Source organism: Tursiops truncatus, chromosome 21 (assembly GCF_011762595.2).
Source record: "Tursiops truncatus isolate mTurTru1 chromosome 21, mTurTru1.mat.Y, whole genome shotgun sequence".
Taxonomy (NCBI): Eukaryota; Metazoa; Chordata; class Mammalia; order Artiodactyla; family Delphinidae; genus Tursiops; species Tursiops truncatus.
The window spans coordinates 13,406,815-13,430,162 of NC_047054.1; the positions used below are offsets into that span (position 1 = coordinate 13,406,815).

Sequence of the window (23,348 nt, forward strand, 5' to 3'; positions counted from 1 at the left end):
CTTCAGTTTCTCGTTGGCTGATAGAAGACTCTGCTTGAAGCACATCAACATTCTCGAGGCGCACAGTCCTTTGCAGTCAGAGTCCAAATCCACTGTATGGTTCACAGACACTTTTAGTATTTTTTAGAACATTTTTGGTGGTACTACACTTAGATCAATAGCATGGAAAGGAATATGTTTTTCATTTAAAATGGGAAAAAATGGTGAGGCCAAAGTAAATACGCAGTAGTTATAGTTAAATTACAGTATAAGTCAGTCAAAATAATATATTCCAAATCTTTCATTACATAAAAGATGCTCATGATATAATATTGAGCATGAAAAACCAGGTGCAGAACTGTGTGAGTACTGTGATCCTAATTTCTTCAAAAGTGTATGAAAATAAGGGCTTCCCTGGTGGCGCAGTGGTTGAGAGTCCACCTGCCGATGCAGGGGACACGGGTTCGTGCCCCGGCCCGGGAGGATCCCACATGCCGCGGAGCGGCTAGGCCCGAGAGCCATGGCCGCTGAGCCTGCGTGTTCCGAGCCTGTGCTCCGCAACGGGAGAGGCTGCAGCAGTGAGAGGCCCGCATAACGCAAAAAAAAAAAAAAAAAAAAGTGTATGAAAATAAAAAAGTACCAATAGTAATTTTTATAATTAATAATGTGTTGTCGGGCATTGTTTAAGTGCTGCATGTGTGTTAACTCAGTTAATGCTCGTATCAACCCTAAGAGGTAGGTACTGCTGTTATCTTTGTTTTACAGATGAGGACATGAGGTACAGAAAAGTACGTTGTCCAAAGTAAGTAATAGTAAGGATTGGAGTCGCTAACTAGGAGGAAATAGACCAAAATATCAGTAGTGATTATCTCTGGATAATGGTGTTATCAGTTAATTTAATTTTGAATTGCATCTATAATATAGAATGTGTCTCTGCACTTGATATAATTAGAAATAGTATTTTTAAAAGAAATTGAAGCATCTTTGGAATCTAGAAAAACCATATGAGAACATTTGTAGGTTTGAATTTCAAAGAATAGCTTCTCCTAATATCTAAAACAGAAATTATTCTTAAGAGGGGTAAAAACACACAAAACCACTACTTTCTGTCAATACAGTCTCCCTAAATGATAACCTCTCAGTATATGTTTGACAAATTTCTTTTAGCGATAAGGAGAACAAGACCTTTTCTAACTCATGGTTAAACATTATATGATTTCAATTTTCTTAAATTTACCAAGGCTTGATTTGTGACCCAAGATGGGATCTATCCTGGAGAATGTTCCATGTGCACTTGAGAAGAAAGTGTAATCTGTTTTTGGATGGAACATCCTATAAATATCAATTAAATCTGTCTGGTTTGTTGTGTCATTTAAAGCTTGTGTTTCCTTATTAATTTTCTGTCTAGATGATCCGTCCATTGGTATAAGTGGGGTGTTAAAGTCCCCCACTATTTTTGTGTTGCTGTCGATTTCCTGTTTTATAGCTGTTAGCATTTGCCTTATGTATTGAGGTGCTCCTGTGTTGGGTGCATATATATTTATAATTGTTATATCTTCTTCTTGGATTGATCCCTTGATCATTATGTAGTGTCCATCCTTGTCTCTTGTAACATTCTTTATTTTAAAGTCTATTTTATCTGATATGAGTATTGCTACTCCAGCTTTCTTTTGATTTCCACTTGTATGGAATATCTTTTTCCGTCCCCTCACTTTCAGTCTGTATGTGTCCCTAGGTCTGAAGTGGGTCTCTTGTAGGCAGCATATATACTGGTCTTGTTTTTGTATCCATTCAGTGAGCCTGTGTCTTTTGGTTGGAGCATTTAATCCATTCACATTTAAGGTAATTAATTATCGATATGTATGTTCCTGTTACCATTTTCTGAATTGTTTCGGGTTTGTTTTTGTAGGTCCTTTTCTCCTCTTGTGTTTCCCACTTAGAGAAGTTCCTTTAGCATTTGTTGTAGAACTGGTTTGGTGGTGCTGAATTCTCTTAGCTTTTGCTTGTCTGTAAAGCTTTTGATTTCTCCATCGAATCTGAATGAGATCCTTGCCGGGTAGAGTATTGTTGGTTGTAGTTTCTTCCCTTTCATCTCTTTAAATATATCATGTCACTCCCTTCTGGCTTGTAGAGTTTCTGCTGAGAAATCAGCTGTTAACCTTATGGGGATTCCCTTGTATGTTATTTGTCATTTTTCCCTTGTTGCTTTTAATAATTTTGCTTTGTCTTTAATTTTTGTCAGTTTGCTTACTGTGTGTCTCGGCATGTTTCTCCTTGAGTTCATACTGCCTGGGACTCTCTGTGCTTCCCAGACTTGGGTGGCTATTTCCTTTCCCATGTTAGGGAAGTTTTTGACTATAATCTCTTCAAATATTTTCTCAGGCCCTTTCTCTGTCTCTTCTCCCTCTGGGACCCCTCTAGTGAGAATGTTGGTGTGTTTAATGTTGTCCCAGAGGTCTCTTAGGCTGTCTTCATTTCTTTTAATTCTTTTTTCTCTATTCTGTTCCACAGCAGTGATTTCCACCATTCTGTCTTCCAGGTCACTTATCCGTTCTTCTGCCTCAGTTATTCTGCTATTGATTCTTTCTAGTGTATTTTTCATTTCAGTTATTGTATTGTTCATCTGTTTGTTCGTTCTTTAATTCTTCTAGGTCTTTGTTAAACATTTCTTGCATCTTCTTGATCTTTGCCTCCATTCTTTTTCTGAGGTCCTGGATCATCTTCACTATCATTATTCTGAATTCTTTTTCTAGAAGGTTGCCTATCTCCACTTCATTTAGTTGTTTTTCTGGGATTTTCTCTTGTTCCTTCATCTGGTACATAGTCCTCTGCCTTTTCATTTTGTCTATCTTTCTATGAATGTGGTTTTCATTCCACAGGCTGCAGGATTGTAGTTCTTCTTGCTTCTGCTGTCTGCCCTCTGGTGGATGAGGCTATCTAAGAGGCTTGTGCAAGTTTCCTGATGGGAGGGACTGGTGGTGGGTAGAGCTGGGTGTTGCTCTGGTGGGCAGAGCTCAGTAAAACTTTAATCTGTTTGTCTGCTGATGGGTGGGGCTGGGTTCCCTCCCTGTTGGTTGTTTGGCCTGAGGCGACCCAGCACTGGAGCCTATGTGCTCTTTGGTGGGTCTAATGTTGGACTCTGGGAGGGCTCACGCCAAGGAGTACTTCCCAGAGCTTCTGCTGCCAGTGTCCTTGTCCCCACGGTGAGCCACAGCCACCCCCCGCCTCTGCGGGAGACCCTCCAACACTAGCAGGTAGGTCTGGCTCAGTCTGCTGTGGGGTCACTGCTCCTTCCTCATGGGTCCTAATGTGCACACTACTTTGTGTGTGCCCTCCAAGAGTGGAGTCTCTGTTTCCCCCAGTCCTGTTGAAGTCCTGCAGTCAAATCCCGTTATCCTTCCATGTCTGATTCTCTGGGAATTCCTCCTCCTATTGCCAGATCCCCCAGATTGGGAAGCCTGACGTGGGGCTCAGAACCTTCACGCCAGTGGGTGGACTTCTGTGGTATAAGTGTTTTCCAGTTTGTGAGTCACCCACCCAGTGGTTATGGGATTTGATTTGATTGTGATTGTGCCCCTCTACCATCTCATTAGGTCTTCTCCTTTGTCTTTGCATGTGGGGTATCTTTTTTGTTGAGTTCCAGTGTCTTCCTGTCAATGACTGTTCAGCAGTTGTGGTTCTGGTGCTCTCGCAAGAGGGAGTGAGCGCACGTCCTTCTACTCCGCCATCTTGAACCAATCCATGGTTAAACATTATAAAGCACAATCCAGGAAACTGATTCTGATCAAACCAGGTTTCGTTTGAATACTTAAAAACTTCACCAGTGATAGAAAGTGTAGAGGCACATACGCAATAGAACATCTCCAGGACATGGACACTTTGCTCTCTGCAAAGTACAGCCTCAAAAGCAACAATGCTTTGGGAACACTGTTCTATTATGTAGTGTCTTAATTTTGGTGACTTAAGTTTCAGCCCTTCTCTCTTGCTTTTGTTTCCACTATACCTTTACCTTCAGAAAACCAAGAAATCTGCTGTTAAACCAACCAGCTGATTAGCCTCAACTTGTCGCAAGTTGATTCCATTTTGAGCTTTATTAGTGATAATAGCTGTACTTTGCTATATGTGCCAGGAATACTGCTAAATTTTTTCCGTGAGCCAGCAATTACAGACCAGATGCCCAGCATTCCAATGTGGCTCAGGATTTGGTCCAAACAGTGTAAGCCCACAGTGTTTGGAGTAAAATGAATTACTTGGAGATATGATATAAAATTCTTGATTTCCGTTTTTTGTTGGAAACAGTTGGGACCCCGAGCAACCCCCTTAACTCGGTTATTTTCCTGCCAGGCTCTTGCTGTCTTGTTTCTTTTTTGGACCCTTGCTATTATTTCCTTTAATTCTCTGAGGTGTTATAAGCCCACTTCAGCTAGAGAGGGAGTGGCTGGGACAAGGACTTACCATTAGTAAGAAGTCCTGTTGGACTTGGGAGCCCTCATAATTCCTCACGGTGGCCACTCGGCTTCCATTCTGACATGACTGCTGTCATTCATGTCACAGCCTTTCGTCAGGGTCTTCCTATCTTCCTCAGAAGGGATATGTGTGGGTCCTTTGTTTCTTTGGTTTTGATTAAATTATTTTTTGAGGAGGAGGCAGAATATGGTTGGTTTGAAAGGAGCCATGGTTTTGAGAATAACATAGTTTAAGAATGAGAATGTTAGTCATGAGATCCCGGTAGACTGTCAGATGCTGAAAATACTTGGAAACACTCGGCCACGTGACAACTCCACGTGGATAATGATGATTGGGGGTTTGTGTTTGTTTTCCTAACATAAGTCACTCTTTCAGTAGCTTTACAGGAAATTATACCCATCACTCCTTCAATTGCTTTTCCTTTTAAAATAAACCAAAATAAATAATTTTTTTTATTATTGTTGAAGTGTATAGCAAAGGAGAGAAACACTTGTTTATTTGAGTAGCTCAGGTAATAGGCATGAAAGGAATTACCAGTCATGGACTGGCTGTTCTAGCCCCAACTCTGCTCCCACAGCAAGGAACACAGTAAGCAATGTCATCCTTGTAAACAATGGAAAATGAGGTGTATGTCTCAGCTGGATTCCAGATCATTCCTGGTTGTCTAGTTGCTAATGGTGTCAGAGTACCCAGGTCTCTCCACGTGGATTCTCTCCGAATGTTGTTCCCTCAGGAGAGGGTGTCTTTACTCTGACACAAAGACAATTTGAGTGTATCATGGCTATAGACTAACAGCTGACGTTCAGGAGTAAACAGAAAGCTGATATGTACTCAGGAAAGGGTTTGTTGATATGGCATCTATTCCTTGTTGCTGAGAATCATATATCAGAGAAGAGCTTTCAGGTTTTGCCCTGTCTTTGGAAAACGTTTTCTTTGGTTTTTATTTATTTAGTTTTTGGCTGTGTTGGGTCTTCATTGCTGTGCGCGGGCTTTCTCTAGTTGTGGCGAGCGGTGGTGCGCGGGCTTCTCTTGTTGTGGACCATGGGCTCTAGGCACGCTAGATTCAGTAGTTGTGGCTCACGGCCTCAGTAGTTATGCCTGGCGGGCTCTAGAGCTCAGGCTCAGTAGTTGTGGTGCATGGGCTTAGTTGCTCCGCGCATGTGGAATCTTCTCGGACCAGGGCTCGAGCCCATGTCCTCTGCATTGGCAGGCGGATTCTTAACCACTGCGCCACCAGGGAAGCCTGGAAAACGTTTTCAAAATGAGCAATTATATGTTGAGGCTGCTCACTTTCTCTCCCCAGGGAACTCACTGAGTGATTAAAAGTGATCTTGACAAGTTGGTTCTAAGCTAGGTTTACATCTTAAAATGAAGACAGGTTTCATTTATTTTAATTAAGTAAAAAATAAGGTGTATTTTTTACATGGCAGGGGTTCTGGTTCACCAAACTCCCATCTATCTTAATATTGGGATATGGAGGCCAAACATCAGATGAGGGTGGACTGCTCAGACTGTACTCGAAGTCCTCAGTTCTGGATCGAGTAGTGAAGACTTCTGTCACTTACCCTTTGTGACAGAGGGAGAAGGATGCCCATTTTTCTCTCACCTTTCCTAAAACCAGCATTCTTAGGAAAGTGGTTGTCAGGAAGAGGCAGGCTTTCCCTGAGGGATGGGAGGGACCTGCGTAGTGCAGAGAGAGGGAGGTTAGCATTTGCTGTAACACATCTTTTGGGGAAGTCTCTGTCGTGTGGAGTTCCTTTTTTCAAACCTATAAATGGAAGGAGAATGAAGACAGGTTTTGCTCCACTGCCCTCTGGGCCACAGGAATGCACATGTGCCTCTGTTTTAGTGCCGGCCTTCTCCCTTTCCTTCCCTTCCTCCCCTTCTTTCTCTCTTTCTCCACCTCGGGATAATGATTAATTAGTGAATTCCATCTCTGTGATCTGAAAGAAAAGGAGTATGTAGTGACTAATCTACACTCATGTAGTAGTTTAGTCACGAGGAGATTCTGGCTCCATAAATATTAAATCCTTAAAAAAGGAATTTCCATGCATGGTTACCCAGTTACTTTGGGCCCGTGATGCTTTCTTTTATCTTCCTGTTCTCCTTACTTACAGACTCGCCATCAGGCTGTGAGGATGGGACAGGGCTGAAGAACTGTTTTTTCTTTCTATTAAGGGCCAGTGACCCCCTGGGGCATGGGGTGCAGGGAAATCCAAAATCAGTTTGGAAAATGAGATGGAAAAAATAATAGCGCTTTTAGGTAAAGAGCCAACATAGAAAACGTTATTCTCATCTAAGCTTTTTAAATTAAAGAGAGTAAAGGTCTAATTCAGGTGCAGTGAGTAGTGACAAACATGTTTATTGTAGGTATTACATCTAAGTATGAAGCAGAGAGAGAAAAGAAATATGCAGACAGATGACAATAATTAGTAAAGCCATAACTAGGGAGAGAAAGAAAAGATAAAAAGTAAGAAACTGTTTTGAAGGAAGTTGTAACGATAGACACAGGAGCTCACAATATGCTTAGATATGCATGTGCTGTCGTATTCACACCCGCTTCTCTCCCAGCCCTTAAAGACAGTTTCCATTTTAAGAACCCAAATTCAGGAACTTCTCAATTAAGCGTTGTTTGGCTGTGGTTTCATCATCCGGTTAGTACTGTGCCTGAAAACTGCCATACCTATATTTGGGAAGCTATAACAGACTGCCGAAGACTTGAGAAGTTGTGATTAAAGTTATTTATCAGTATAGCGCTCTAAAAGTATTAACTCAATTAAAATTTTGTCCCCAGTTCATAAGTTGTTGAAATATCTGCCTGATGTTCTGAAAAGCACTAGAATTTAAAAATTCTTATCTCTTTAACTTTTTTCTTTCACAAACTAAAATTTTTTAAATTGCAGTAAAATGTACTGACCCCTTAATTTTATAACAAGCTACTCAAGAGACTAGAAAATGGTTTTAAACGCATGAGAGTATATTTCTTTTAGGAATAAAGTGGCTTTTGTCTATAGGATTATGTATGATTAAGGTTTTTTTCTAAAAATGATTCCTTGGGAAAGTGTTGAATGTTATATGTTAATTTGTAGCATAAAGGGATTCTTGAGGCTTTTAAAAGTGTTTCAGCTAAGGAATCTCAAGACTATGGCATTTGGGACTTCCCTGGTGGCACAGTGGTTAAGAATCCGCCTGCCAGGGGACAGAAGTTGGAGCCCTGGTCCGGGAAGATCCCACATGCTGCGGAGCAACTAAGCCCCTGCGCTACAACTACTGAGCCTGCACTCTAGAGCCCCCGAACCACAACTACTGAGCCCATGTGCCACCACTACTGAAGCCCGCGTGCCTAGAGGCCGTGCTCCACAACAAGAGAAGCCACCGCAATGAGAAGCCCCCGCACTGCAACGAAGAGTAGCCCCCGCTCACTGCAACTAGAGAAAGCCCGTGCGCAGCAACGAAGACCCAATGCAGCCAAAAATAAATAAATAAGTAAATTTATTGAAAAAGACTATGGCTTTTGTTTTTTAATAACAGTGATCACAAAAATGGTTGATACTCTTGGCATTTGACCCATGGGTAGTGTGAAACTAAGCCAAGGACTAGAAGTTCTCTGCTCATGGTCGGGTGGTCCAGGGCCATGGGGTTGTTTGCAGCTGTGTTGGGGTGGTCTGCCCAAGAACAAAGGGACTTCCTCATGCTCATTTACTGGATGAAGGTGATGCTAACATGAGCCATTTAGATCTCCTGAGTGACTGTGGTGGTGCTAGTAAAGCACTTGTAATATTTCACATGCCTAAAGAAGTGCTCTACGTTCCACTACTAGTAACTTTTTTTTATTGCTCTGAAACCAATAAGTGGCCCAGTTACATTATACATGCTTTTGATCACTTTGGTATGTGATCAATTAAAAGTTTTCCTCTTTAATGTCATCTTACTAGCCAGATAGTGGGATTTAAATCTGATACATTGCCTCTCTCTGTTTTTGTTTTTTGTTTTTGCCAGCTAGTATCTTTTTATAATTAAAAACTTAAAATTTACTGTTACACAGACACATGTGGAGGATAAATCCTATGCCTCTGCCTATTAAAGGAAACCACTTTTAATCGTTTAGCATGTGTGCTTCCAAGCATTTTCCATCGTGGAAAACTTTCCATGAAGGCATATGTATCCCTAATTCATTCCTTTTAAGGGTTGCGTTATATTGTAAAATATGAGCATATCATAATTTAACTCTTTGGCTATTGATATGCACTTGGGCTATTTCCAGTTTTTTGCCCTTACAATCAACACAGCAGTGAAATTCTTGGTATATATACTTTTTTGCAACGTGGAGGTATTTTATGCTGGCTAGATCCCTAGGAGTGGAATTGCTGAGTGAAGGTAGTGCATTTAAAATAACTCTTATACTTTGTGTCTTATTTTAGAGAAATCTTCTCCATCCCAGGATTCAACACAGCGTCTCCCTTGTTTCCTTTAAATGCTTTTTTAGTTGAAAAAAATATTTAGCGTTTTAATCACTTTGGAGTTATTTATATATGAAGTGTGAGATAAGACTCTAATCTTTTTTGCCACATGAATATCAGATTGTCCCAACACCACTTATTGAGTCGTCTGTTTTCCTCACAGATTTCAAATTCTTTCTCATTATGTTCTTAATTCTCACATATAGATATGTATCTATATATAGGTATTTTTGTACTTTCTACCATTCTGTTGATTTGTTTATTCCTACACTGATATCATACTGTTTTGATATCTGGTAGGGAAAATCCTTCCTTAATTCTTCTTTTTCAAAAATTTCTTAACCTTAAGCATTTATTTACTTTTCCAGAAGAACTTTATAGTCTGTTAAGCAATATTTTAGTGCCTGTTTAAATGGTTTTTCATACCTTTGGTTTTATTTTTATGTATGATTTATTCATTCAGTAATATGCATTTTTTATTCTTCTTCTTCCATTTCAGAGTCCTGTGTGTGGAAACTCACACGAGTCAGTTCAGTCTAGAAGGGTAGTCATTTCTCATAACATGGACAAGGCTCTGAAAGAAGGTAAGGATTAAGTTAGGATATATAATTACCATGGGAAGCAATTCATTATGTTCTAAAAGGAAAATAATCATTCCTAGCAAATTTATCTATCCTTGTCTACATGTTGCATTTGAATTTTTTCTTCATGAATTTTTACTTGAAGACTTAATAAATACATCCATATTTTAGTTAAATGGATGGGATCTAAACATTGATTAAGTAGGAATTTGCAGGTCACATGAAACTACCCAGCTAAGTGGAGCTAGTTCCAGGATAGGAAGCAAGGATCTGCTCTCTGTTACCTAAAGTAGGTATCAGGAAACTTTGTTTCTTTTAGATATAAACTAGAGAAGGTGCGTTGGGGATGAGTACACTCAGGCTCGCTCATGGACAAACCAGTTAACCAAATTTAGGGATATCAGTCAACCTTATAAAAGAATGAAGGACATTCACGTGAAACTTGTATTAAGGATGATTGGAAAGGGGATTGTGGCGGGTACAATATTATCTGTCTAGAAATGGGGACAAGTAAGTGTAATTACAAATATTAAAGTTTAAAAGAGAATAATATATTTTGATCAAATTAAAGTTTAAAAAGATATTTTAAAAATTAAATTTCTAAAAACTGATAATTTCAGTTATATGTACAGAAAAAAATGTCTGAGGTTTTTCAGATGAAAATACATGGTGTTAAATATGAAGTTAGGAGAGAACTGGCAGCTATACCAGACACCCTTAAAAGGTTTTCTCCTGAAGTTACATTTCCTAGAAAACTGACAGAAGATAGACTTGTTTGTTTGTTTGTTTTGTTTTTGCGGTACGCGGGCCTCACTGTTGTGGCCTCTCCCATTGCGGAGCGCAGGCTCAGCGGCCATGGCTCACGGGCCCAGCCGCTCCGCGGCATGTGGGATCTTCCCAGACCGGGGCACAAACCCGTGTCCCCTGCATAGGCAGGCGGACTCTCAACCACTGCACCACCAGGGAAGCCCAGAAGATAGACTTTTAAAAATCTTTTTCACTTGCTATTAAATCTCACTAGATCCATAGCCTAATTTTCACTAGGCTCCCCTGAATTATCTCACTAATGTGGGCCAGAGAATTTAATTCAGTAATTATCGCGTACCTGCTGTTTGTTTGCTCAGTAGACCTGGACTACTCTAAGTAGACAGACTGCTTATACTGTCCAAGGATTAGATGCTGACACAGCGGAAGCAGAGCTAGTACCTCAAAGAGCATGACTTCCCCCTCCCCATAGGCTCAACTTACCTTGTTCATGACCCACTCTTCCTCCCTCCCTCCCTCCCTCCCTCCCTCCCTTCCCCCCCTTCCCCTCTCTCTTTCTTTCTTGCTGTGTTGGGTCTTCGTAGCTGCACGCGGGCTTTCTGTAGTTGCGGCGAGCAGGGGCTACTCTTCGTTGTGGTGTGTGGGCTTCTCATTGCAGTGCCTTCTCTCATTGTGGAGCACAGGCTCTAGGCGCACGGGCTCAGTAGTTGTAGCACATGGGCTCAGTAGTTGTGGCTCGCGGGCTGTAGAGCGCAGGCTCAGTAATTGTGGTGCACGGGCTTAGTTGCTCCGCGCATGTGTGATCTTTCCGGACCAGGGCTCGAACCCGTGTCCCCTGCATTGGCAGGTGGATTCTTAACCACTGCGCCACCAGGGAAGTTCCTCATTCATGACTCTTTACCTAGTGGTATGAAATATCTGTCCATTTTTGTTGAATGAATAGATCAACCAGTGACATAACCTAATAACCTCAAAATCTTCCCAGAAGATGACTTTCGTTCTGCACACAGAGAGTAATTATTAATTGCATTTTTGAAAACTTTGTACACCGTAAAGGGCCATCTATATGATCAATGAAATTGTTGTTCTTATCATTATCGTTGGGGCAGTTCCTGGTGGAATGCGGACTGTTTCTTTGTGCCAAGAGACTCAGGTCGTGGACATTTACCACCTGCGGGGCTCTACCTCTTGGGCATGGAAGATTGCACCCTGAGTTATCCTGGGGAGAAGGCAGAGATGGAAAATGGCTCTCTCGGAGCTTCTCTCTCATACTGCTTACTTAGGTTGAGTCATTCCTTGTTCTGAACATTTATAGATAGAGACTTAACCTAGCATCACATTTTCTAGACTACATGGTAGCTTTTTAACTGGTCTCTTCACCTCTAATAATTCTCTACTTTGTTACCCTAAATCCTCTTTTCAGGTTAATCTAACTAAAGCTGAAAAGTTCTAATCATGTTATTTCATTCTCTCTAATCTTCAGTGATTCCCTCTTACCTACTTATTTCTTTGAGAGCCGTCCTAGAAATTAGATGTATTTGAGTGATAATAGCATCTGAATTTTTGTTGGCTGTTATGCCTTTAGAAGAAAATCTCTTTGCTTGGCGGTGAGAATAAGTGTTCTTTCACTTCTCACTGTGGTTTGTTACATTTCTTACACTTATTTCTTAATGAAAACCATAAAATGATTTTATGATCACGAAGTTCTGTCTTCTTGAATTGACCTAGAAGGTATATTTAAAAACATTTTGTTCATATGTGTACTTGTGTAGGTGAGTGTATGTAGTTAGGTAATACATACTTAGAATCATGGCTTTGTTTTGTACTTTTTATATTTGTTATATTTTTATGATACTTAGTTTGAAGAGGGTTACTGATGAGCTATTGATGGAAGATATGCCTGTGGCTAACATATATCTCTATTACTGAGTACAGATTTTTGTCAGTATTTATTTTTATCCATTTCTCACCAAAACCTATTATCAGAGGAGTATTTTAGGTGTGTAATAATTAGAGTATGCAGTGTGGTTAACAAATGTAGTGAGACATTATGTAGGTGAATATGCCCTTCACATAAATCTTTTAGCTGAAAAGATCTTATTTTTAGAGATTAAGTCTCTTATAATTGCTCTTAATTTCCTGCTTTAATTTGAAATTAAATTTTAATGAAAGGAAAAATGCTTCTATTTTTCCAAACGTTTTGGTTTGCAGATTTATTTGCCACTAGCTAAAAATTCTTTGGCATGAAAACTTTGTTTGATACAAGAGTATGAGAGAAAGAATTGCAAATGAACGAATTAGCAGTGTTTTACTGGCAAGGTGTGTGTCATCATGCTCTTGTTGCTTGGCCTCGGGGTTCCCAGAAGGAGGGTAAAAGGCTATAAAAGCCTGGAGGTCATGTAATCCAGCCCCACCGTCTCAGGAAGTAATTTTTCCATGTCATCCTTGTCCATTAGATACTCAGCTTGTTTAAAAATTTCTTATGATGGAACATTCGTCATCTAATATGGCAGCCTCTCGAATAGCTTTAATGTTTTTATTCGGTTCTTCCTTATGTTGAACAGGAAAAACAACTTCCTGGTGATTTCCACCCATTGGTCCTATTTGTACTGTCTAGAGCAATTTAGAATTAAAAAAAAAAAAATCAGAGGGTTTGGTACCAAGATAGAATATTTAAAGATTGGGCTATCTGAGAAAATCCAGTACCTATGGCCACCACACCCCCAAAATTCTAGTTAGATGAGAATCTCTCATTTTGAAAGGCTTCAGGGAAGAGTGTGTCTTCCCTTGTTTTGTTTTCTACTCTCTTTAAATTTTAAACAGTGAGGGACTTCCCTGGCTGTCCAGCGGTTAAGACTTTGCCTTCCAGTGCAGGGGGTGTGGGTTTGATACCTGGTTGGAGAGCTAAGATCCCACATGCCTCTCGGCCAAAACACCAGAACATAAAGCAGAAGCAATATTGTAACAAATTCAATAAAGACTTAAAAAAAAAAAAGGTCCACATATTTTTTTTTTTTTTTTTTTTTTTTTTTTGCGGTATGTGGACCTCTCACTGCTGTGGCCTCTCCCATTGTGGAGCACAGGCTCCGGACGCGCAGGTTCAGCGGCCATGGCTCACGGGCCCAGCCGCTTCGCGGTATGTGGGATCTTCCCGGACCGGGGCACGAACCCGTGTCCCGTGCATCGGCAGGCAGACCCTCAACCGCTGCGCCACCAGGGAAGCCCGGTCCACATATTTTAAAGTGACTACTAAATAGCAGGTGGCCAGCTTCCAGTAGAAAAGCCGTCTCGGTGTCTGTTGCTTTCACCCAAGTTTGACGCGTTGCTCTGTCTCTTCCTGGTAGTGTTTGACTACAGTTACAGAGACTACATCCTGTCCTGGTATGGAAGCCTCAGCAGAGACGAGGGGCAGCTCTACCACCTGCTTTCCGAGGACTTCTGGGAAGTTGTCAGACGGCTGCGCCACAGGCTGAGCCGCGTGGACATGGTCAGAGTTGTCTGCAGTGATGTCGTGAGAGCTTTACTCGCTCACTTCTGTGACCTGAAGGCGGCAGACGCCAGGTAACTGTTATAATGGGAACAACCTCCCCTTCACCTTTATTCACAGTAGAATATTTTCCTTATTGAGAGGGTCGTTGAAGTCAAGACAAAACTCGGGCACATTCATCCTGTTGCTGGCACTCGGCTGGAAATGTAGACATACTGGAGGGGATAATTATAATGTTCTGATAGAGTAAACTTAAAAAATTTTTAACAGAAAACCACTTTGTGGACTTGTTTGCTTTTGTAAATAACTGAAACAGTGACGTGAATTTTATGGAGCCAGCAGCACTATCATGAATGTATTTAGACCGTATTAAGGGTGCCTAGAAACAACATTTAAATATAGCGCTTTACACTCGGAAGAGTGTCAGTGAGTTTTCAGTTTTCAGGAAAGTTTAAATGAAGTTCATTTTTTGTGTGCGTGTGAGTCCTGTGTTAAGAGCTCTGTTGCGTCACAATATCCTGAAAATTGATTTTTAAAAGGAACTCAGGGTTGGAGCATGTGGGCTGTGATTGGAGAAGGTCTTCCAATGTGAAAATTGCTAATATTTAGGCTTTAGTTAGCCTTTTGCTCTGTTACACGGGAAAGGTTTGTGTCTGTGAGTTGACTCTGCCTATGGAAGAAGACTGCAACAAGGCCTTTCTGTGCTCATAACAAATTCTTATTCTCTTAGGTTTGCGGATAGGATTTTAAGTGTTTGTCTTACTCTTGTGTGAGTGACAGCATGGTGACTCATAGCACCTCTAACTGGGACATAGAAAGCAGTCTTACTGCAATAAGTAGCCTTCTGCCTGTTTGCATCTGGACTCAGTTGGAGTAGCAGCAGGCTCCCTACAGCTCCTGTGGCCTCTTCTCATTGACACTGCTCTGCCTCTGCCGTCGGGGACGAGAGAAAGTATTTGCAAAATACGTAAGGGGATGAGTAAGCAGAGGCATCCTCATCGGGCAGGTGGGAACTCACATTCTTCTAAGAAGCCCTGTCTTGCGGCTCTGTCAGAAAGTACTCCCTCTCCTGCCTGTGAGGTTGCTCTGGGGCCTGGCTGCCAAGGGCACTCGGTCGTGCAGCAGCAGCCCTCTGTCCTTGGCTGTGCCCCCTCTTCCCATGAGTTGTCCCCTCTCCCCATGTCCACGCAGCTCAGGTTCACGTGGTCAGAATCCACAGGGCCGCCATATGCCTGTTCTTCTCCAGCTTGCTGACCCCAGTGTGTTTTGCAAACTTTAAAAATAAAACCAGGAATACATTTTATATTGTGATGCAGTTTCATCAAATAATGCTCAGTACCTGTGAAAACTTTGATATTTTTTGTTCTTTACCATTTAAAAAAAAATGGCATTTGAGACTAAATTTTATTTTGTTCCTTGTGGGTCACAACCCACGGTTTGAAAAAATTACTGTAGAGCTACAGTTTTCAGATTTCGTGGTCTCAGAATCCCTCTACACTCATAAAAGTTATCAAGGACCTGAAAGAGCTTCTGTTTAAGCGGGTTAGAGCCGTGGTGTCCCAGGACCGGCTTGTGCTGGGTGCGGGAGCGGACGGTGCACATCTCTCAATTCTGAGGTCAGTGGTGATCACCTTGTTGGTTTGTAATTGGCCATGGCGTGGGTATTTACTCCTTGAAATCGGCAGATGCTACAAATCGGAGCTTTTTTTCCCCCTTGGAGAGCCAGTTGAACATTTACCAGCTCACCACTCATCCTATCGGTCAATATTTACCATATTAGATATTAAACTAAGACTTTTATTTATTTATTTTTTTTCCTGGTACGCAGGCCTCTCACTGCTGTGGCCTCTCCTGTTGCAGAGCACAGGCTCTGGACGCGCAGGCTCAGCGGCCCTGGCTCACGGGCCCAGCCGCTCCGCAGCATGTGGGATCTTCCCGGACCGGGGCACAAACCCGTGTCCCCTGCATCAGCAGGTGGACTCTCAACCACTGCGCCACCAGGGAAGCCCGAGAGTATATTTTTCACTGAGACGTTTATTTACCAGCTTCTGAAATTACTGCTTTTGTGGATAATATAAAGATATTGTGATGAGTAAGCATCACAATAATAGAAACAGAGAATTGATTCCATTTTAGAAGCTCCTTTCCTGTGGAATTCCAGTTTTCTCGTGCCAAGGGTACATTTAGGCTATGCCTAGAAGCTTCTAGTTGATGATTCTTATTAAAGGAAAAAAAATCTACCATTGTTCTCTGACATTATGGATATTTGAAAAAGTGCCAGTAGGTCACTGGTGTTTTGCATATAGATGATCGTGCCCTGGAGGTGAATGCTGGGGATCTAATATCTGATTGTGCATCACTTTCTACAAATCACACAGTGAGAGTGGCAGAAACCTAGGTTCGATGGTTATCTTGGTACTTGCCTGCCCCAGGTAAACAGTGCCCTCGCCCTGGAAATCACCCTTGGTGTACAGGTTTCCACTGGCTGCAAAATGACTATGGCAGCCAGGAAGCACCCAACTGAGTTGGCCACTATCAGGCAAGAGAATAATAAATTGCATTAATAAAAGCAACGCATCCTCTGGTTGACTGTTAGGCAGTTGTGTGAGGCAGTTTTCCGGTCAGCCTGTATTCATTTCCCAGCTGACGTTCTGTTGGCTGCTTTAAGCCAATCCAGATCATACTTAATTTTTGCCTCTGCTTCCTCTTCCTTTGCCCCATCTGTCTTGTCCAGCATGTTTCAGGAAAACCTAAAGATGATTGTTTTTATGCTGTTACATCAATGGCATCTTTAATTTCACAGCCTCCTTTTTACAATCTGTGCATTTTGTTTACTGGTCAAGCACAGGCATGTTGTTTAAGGCACAAAATAATGCTTGTTTTCACATATATTTCTTCTGTATCTCTGAAATTTTTTTTCCTTTTCACTTTAACAATCTCTGATTATGGTGTAGCGTTAAAGAGTCTGGACTTGAGAGTCAGAACAGGACCTGAGAGTTATTTCTACCATTTGTTACCTCTGTGACTTTGGACCGTTCACGTGATCATTCAGATCCTTAATACTCTCATCTATAAAACGGTGATGATGATACCTGCTTCTAGATGTAGGTGGGAAGATTAAATAATACTGCACGTATGAAGTGTATGGAAGGGTAATGTCCTTTTGCTCACTCACGGCATGAGAACCCAGAGGTAAGTACTAGTAGTTGGAATAAACAAGTAGCAGATCCATACTGACAGGAAGACGCTGCCGGGAGCTGGTGACCCTGGTTTAATGCTTTGTTAGATTTTTTATTTTTTTTTGGAGAAATGAAGCTATAGATCACATTTAGGGAGAGAGCTAGGAGACTTAAAAATAATCTAGTTAAAGAGCTGCTCACCCCTTTCTAGATTGTTGCTGTGACTTGGGAGTCGTGTATGAGGGTTGATGCTACTTAAGGTTGGAAATCCCAAAAGGCCATGCATTTGCATTTTTCCAGATTAGTCTGTGGTTGAGAAAATTACTGACTGTTGATATAGTGAAAGAGTGGACATAGTTATTAAAACTGTGGCGTTGCCCATTTGAAATTTTTTTTTACCTAATGGTACATAACCAAGCTGTTTCTAGAAACGTCTTTCCTTCCCTTTCCCTCTCTTCATGTATTTATTTTTTTCAGACATGAAGAACAGCCGAGGCCCTTTGTGTTGCATGCATTCTTGAGGAACTCAGATGATGAAGTAAGATTTCTACAAACGTGTTCTCGGGTTCTGGTGTTTTGTCTCCTTCCCTCAAAGGATGTCCAGTCTCTCAGCTTACGCATAATGCTTGCAGAAATTCTCACAGCAAAAGGTAGACTTTCATAACTAATTGATACTACTAATGCGATACTTGTGCAAGCTAATGTGCTACATACGAATGTGATAACACTTTATACGACACCTATGCAGACCTTGTATACTGTGGGACATACGGGAATTAAAGTATTTTCAAAAGGTCAGGTTTAAATGTCACTCAGAGAAGGCATCACTTGGCCCTACGTGATAAACAGATGTTTCATATAACATATTACCAAATACATAGTCCACTCTGCTGTTTATAATAGGCAACCAGTCCTTATGCCCACCACAGTGTAGCATCCACCTGGGATAGATTTTGAGTCACCCAGGCCAGTTATGTGCTTTATGAAAGACTGTCTATACTCAAACTCCAGTATGCGTTTGCTTAAAATACCTTTGCTTCAGGATTCATTGGCAATGCCTATATGTGACTTAGAATAAATAGAAGAGGGACTGTACCACAAAATAATGTGGTTGTTAGAAGAAAAGTGTATCCAGGGAAATGCTTAGCTAGGATAAGGAAAAATGGAAGAAGATATCGTCTGAGAGAAACTTTTCCTATCTCAGAATCTCAAACAAATAACGTTGTGTTTGATGTGCCGTGATTTAATATCTCATTTATTATCTCTGGGTTAGCCAGCTGTACCCATTAGCTGGTATAGCTAACCACAGAGAAAAGGGGAACTTTCTAACCTAAAGTTAGTGGGATGAATCTGTCATAGTGTCATTGACTTTTTTAACAACTTCCTCCCTGACGTCTGTTTCACCAGTTGGGAGAATGTTAACTTTCATCTTTTGGCAGACAAAACATATTGAGCCTTATAAAAGAAATCAAAGGGAAAAAAATGAATGTACTTAATTTTGATAGCTTTGTTAACAACTTGGGTTCCAGATGGCTTTCTTTCATTATTCTTTTACATGTAACTCATTTGTTAAAACGGCCACTTGGTTGTAGCCATAACTAGTAGCAAACCCAGAGGGATGGGTAGCTGTGTGTGGGGGTGTGTGTGTGGGGGTGTGTGTGTGTCTGTGGCCCATTTGGGTAGTTTTAAAATGTTTCCCAGATGTAGTTTCAATTATATAACATGAAAGCGGTTCCTTTAAAGGAGAATACCCTTTTTAAGTGGTGCTCTCTTCTCTGTCCCACAGTCTTAAAGCCAGTAGTGGAGTTACTTAGTAATCCAGATTACATTAACCAGATGTTGCTTGCCCAGTTGGAGCACAGAGAACAGGTGAATGAACATCACAAGAGAGCCTACACCTATGCTCCCTCCTATGAAGAGTTCATCAAGCTTATTAACAGCAACTCTGATGTTGAGTTCTTGAAGCAACTAAGGTATTTGGTCTTCAATTATAGTGTGACAGTGCTACTGACTATCCTCCTCTACCTAGTTAGGTAAAAAAAAAAACAAAAAACTGTGGTTGTCAGGGAAGAAGAAATAAAGGAAGTCCATAAAACGTACTAATCAGTAACAGCAAAATGTATCCAACTTCTCCCTTGGCAGCGGAATTCGTTCAAAGTATCATGTTTTTCAAATAATTAGGTTATAATAGAAAGCTGTTCAGTTGTTAGAACCTGCGTAGCTGCTCAGGTGCTTACCTTGGAAAAGAAGTGGAAGGAAATAGTGTTTTTGAGGGGGGGGGCGTTTAAAGGATAATTTTTTTAAAAAAATTTATTTATTTATTTTTGGCTGCATTGGGTCTTCGTTGCTGCGCGCAGGCTTTCTCTAGTTGAGGCGAGCAGGGGCTACTCTTCGTTGCAGTGCGCGGGCTTCTTACTGCGGTGGCTTCTCTTGTTGCGGAGCATGGGTTCTAGGTGTGCGGGCTTCAGTAGTGATGGCACATGGGCCTCCGTAGTTGTGGCTTGCTGGCTCTAGGGCGCAGGCTCAGTAGTTGTGGCGCACGGGCTTAGTTGCTCCGCAGCATGTGGGATCTTCCTGGACCAGGGCTCAAATCCATGTCCCTTGCGTTGGCAGGTGGATTCTTAACCACTGCGCCACCAGGGAAGCCCAATGCTGTGTTTTTAAAATTACAGTGCAGACCATTTGTGTTGATTTTCATTTTTCTTAGGAAATACAGAGGCCCAGGTTTGGGAATAAAGGGTTCTTGACTAATTGTTTTGAGAAAACACATTTGAAATATACCCCAGGAATCTAATTTATAGGGGAATTCAGTCTCCTTTACGGTACTTGAGGTATTTTTAGGGGTGAGTGTGTGTGTTTATTTTTAATTTTTAAAATACAGGTTATGCATATACAGTATGATTATATAGTATTGTGTAGTTTGTGGATTTTCTAGGCTTCTGTTTCTCTAGTTACCCTTCTGTTTTAGTGTCCCCAAGTAAACATGCATGGAAAGAAAGGAAACTCTGGCCTGTCAGTTTTGCTTCTGATAGGTAATTTTTGTAAGTCTCTGGCGGAAAAGTAAAATATTGGCTGAAATTGGGTCTTTGAACTGTTTGAGGGCTTTGGACTTGCCACATTTATTTGCCCCTGAACCAGGGTCAACATTAAAGTGAGTTATGCTGCTACATTTTCTAATCTGAATAATACACCCTCTAAGAAGCACACACTGTGGATGCCTCTGTGTTCTCGTAAACTGTGCTGTGTCTTAATCTAGGTCCCACAAATGTATAATGATGGGTTCGATTGTATGACTTTGTTTATACGTAATTTAATTCTTGTGAGATATAGTCTCTGAAGATTTTAATCATGTTTCTCTTTCCAGTCATAATCTTGAATAGGCTATATGGTACTTATTTATTATAGATTTGTGATTATTTATGTCTGAATCTAGAAATTCCTTTTTCATAATTGTGGTACTTGAGCTGATAGAGAACCCAAGAGCCAGTATTCCAAGTTTGTCACCTGAGGCTTACAGGTCACATCTACTCAAAGAACATCCTTACTGTGGCTTCCTCTGACTCCTTTTGAAGTGTCATTCCACAGAAAGTGAAAGAGCCCACAGGTCAGACACCCTTGTTGCTTCCTCGTCACCTTAAAATTCTCAACACGACAACCCACACACACCAAGCTCTGGTTCTAGAGACGCTGTTCAAACTTATACTCTAATATTCCTCTCCCTGGTGCTTTTATAATATTGTTCCCAGATGTGCTGTGTGTGGCATGACCAAGGTAATGTGATGACCACCCTCCATGGAATTACAATTTCCTCCTAAGACTGTTTATGAGCAGGTGATACCTCATGTTGATAAATTGTGGGTGCACTGAATTCCTAAGCATTTTCCTCTGCCAGACAGTCTCTCCACAGTAAGGTCAGACATGGACCATTTGAAAACTCCAAGGAAGTTTAAGATAACAATCTAGAATCTAGTATTCATTCTTCTTCCAGACTTGTGCATGAGTGTTCTATTTTCTGAACCAAACAAAAGATTCCAGCACTGCACACATGGTGACATAGTTAATGGTGTAACAAAAAGGCACCAAAAGACATTTTTTGATCAATACTAATTATTTTGAATGATCAGCTATTGGTACTCTAGCACCATCTGTCATTTTGTATCTGAGCACAGTTCCTATATTATGAGTGGATCTTGGTAAGAACTGATGGCTTACCTTCTTTAAAATGTACTAGCGAAAGTCTCCAGACTATTTGAAATACTATGAATGTCTTAATGTTGGCAGTTTGTCATCGAGTAGGTAAAGAAGTAACTCAGCAAGAGCTGCCTTTTAGAAAAACAGAAGCATGGTATCTACTGTCCCAGGATGACTGGACAGCCTGCTTTCGTCACGGTCGGAGTGTTATGGATTGCCCTCACCGTGTGGCAGAAGATTACACTAGAAGTGCTGCATAATCATTTCCCCCTTTCCCTCTCATACGTGATGGAACAAAAACAGTATAAGCACTTAAATCTTTTTTGACATCACTTCCTCTCGATCTCATAAATAGGGCAACACTGAAGGGTATCCCACTGGGGGTCCCAGGAAGCAGGCCCTCTGTTGAGCGCTGGGAGACTTAAGGGGCCATAGAAAAGCTGAACTAAAGCATGGCTTTTTCAAAAATTGAGATATAAGTCACATACCATAGAATTCAACAATTTTAAAGTGGACAGTTCCGTGGTTTTTAGTGTATTCAGAGGCCATGCAACCATACCCACTAATTCCAGACTAGTTTCATCACCCTAAAAAGGAACCTTATACCCATTGGCAGTCATATCCCATCCTTCTCCTCCCCCCAGCCCTTGGGCACCACTTGTGTGCTTTCTGTCTCAGTAGATTTGCCTATTCTGGACATTTCATGTAAATGGAATCATACGATATGTGTCCTTTTGTGTCTGGCTTCTTTCACTCAGCATAATGTTTTCGCGGTTCATCCATGTTGCAGTATATATCAGTACTCCATTTTTTTGGCTGAATACTATTCCACTGTATGAATATACCATATTCTGTTTATCCATTTATCAGTTAGTGGAAGATTTAGGTTGTTGCACTTTGAAGAATGCCTTTTGAATGATCATTGAGCATCTTCAGCAGTACTATCAGTGACTGCTGATAAATGAGACTAAAATAAAGTGTTGCAGGTTCCTAACCTCTTCCTCTCACCACCTCCCCTCACTCTAAATACCTGCCACCAACAAGGAGTGTTGGAGTACAGACACCAGGAAGGGGTGTTCGTTTAGTGCATTATTCCTTTTCCACATATTGTCTTCTCTTTTGTGTCCTCCACCTTACTGTTAGAAACACCTTACTTTAGGTTTCAATGGGGAGAACACTTGGAGGTACTTCGGTGATTAGACAATCAGACTCTTAAAGTGCCTTGTCTATTAGAAGCACAAAGAATCCATTTTCAGATTTAATTAAGTGGACGTAATGACCTATTCTTCTGACCTCCATCCCTTTGTAAGCTTTCAGTTCCTCGTGTAAATCTTGGGAAGTATGTTGATAACTTCCTTTAGACAGGCTGCAAAATTCTCTTGTAACAAGGGGCATGAACTTCTTCAGAGAGTCAGATGCGCCTGACAACATCAGCTCTGGGATCGTAATCCTGAAGAATGTATAGTCTCCTCAACAAGCCTGGCAAAGAACCTTAGGAGAAAATACTGTGACAGGCATTTTTGTCAATGATAGATACACACATCCAGAGTTGCTCTCTGTATACTTGTGTAAATAGTGCATTGTCCTGGGGCATCTTTCCTGGACCTGTGACCACGAGACAGTTCCTTGGGCATTGCTTTATTGTGACATTTTAGGTAGTTCTCTTCCATGTGGCACTGGTATATCTTTCGTCCTTGGGGTGGGTGTCCCTTTTCCTTGTACCTGAGGCACAGATCTGAGGACTAATTTTTACTCCCTGCTTCTTGCCCTAGAGAGGCTACCAGGAACAACTCTGTGATGGGAGAGATTGATCTTTTTGCTCAAAGAGTAGGTGATGCTGCATAAATTATCTTGTTACTTGGCTGCTTACTGTTCACCTGGTTAAAAAAAATTGCCCTCTATTTAAGGGTCAGTTCTGCTCACTCGTATTGACAGGCAGAATTGCTTTTTATCAGACTTCCGTCTACAACCCACGTTGATGAGGCCTATCGGCCACATAGCACGAGTGGAGCTGCTTTCTTCAGCCATAGTCTCAACTCTGTGTTGTTTTTCTGGTACAGTGAGAGTCCTCTGCCCTCTGACTTTATTAGGCTTTTAGGTCATTATCTTCAAATTGCTCTCAGTAAAATTTTGGGGTAGGCTGCATAAGCCACAGAATGCGTCTCATTTAGACTGAGTGAAACCATCCACTTTTATTTTATACATATTTGGGAGTTAGATGAATGTTTTCTAAAGGAAA

General features: G+C 41.2%; 1 protein-coding gene across 15 annotated transcripts in view; it reads left to right on the top strand.

Annotated features, from left to right (window-relative positions):
• SNX25 (sorting nexin 25) overlaps positions 1-23,348 on the top strand; it is a 108,506-nt gene that overhangs the window by 16,698 nt on the left and 68,460 nt on the right. For 14 of the 15 annotated variants that reach the window (XR_012328884.1, XR_004524319.2, XR_002173543.3 and 11 more), the window contains exons 2-5: positions 9,406-9,490; positions 13,597-13,813; positions 17,396-17,568; positions 18,705-18,891. Coding sequence is in view for 10 of the 15 variants with exons in the window: in XM_019921387.3 (XP_019776946.2) it covers positions 9,406-9,490; positions 13,597-13,813; positions 17,396-17,568; positions 18,705-18,891 (662 nt within the window). In the remaining 5 variants the exon portion in view is untranslated. The remainder of the gene's footprint in view (positions 1-9,405; positions 9,491-13,596; positions 13,814-17,395; positions 17,569-18,704; positions 18,892-23,348) is intronic. The other variant, XM_033848918.2, reaches the window with a different exon arrangement.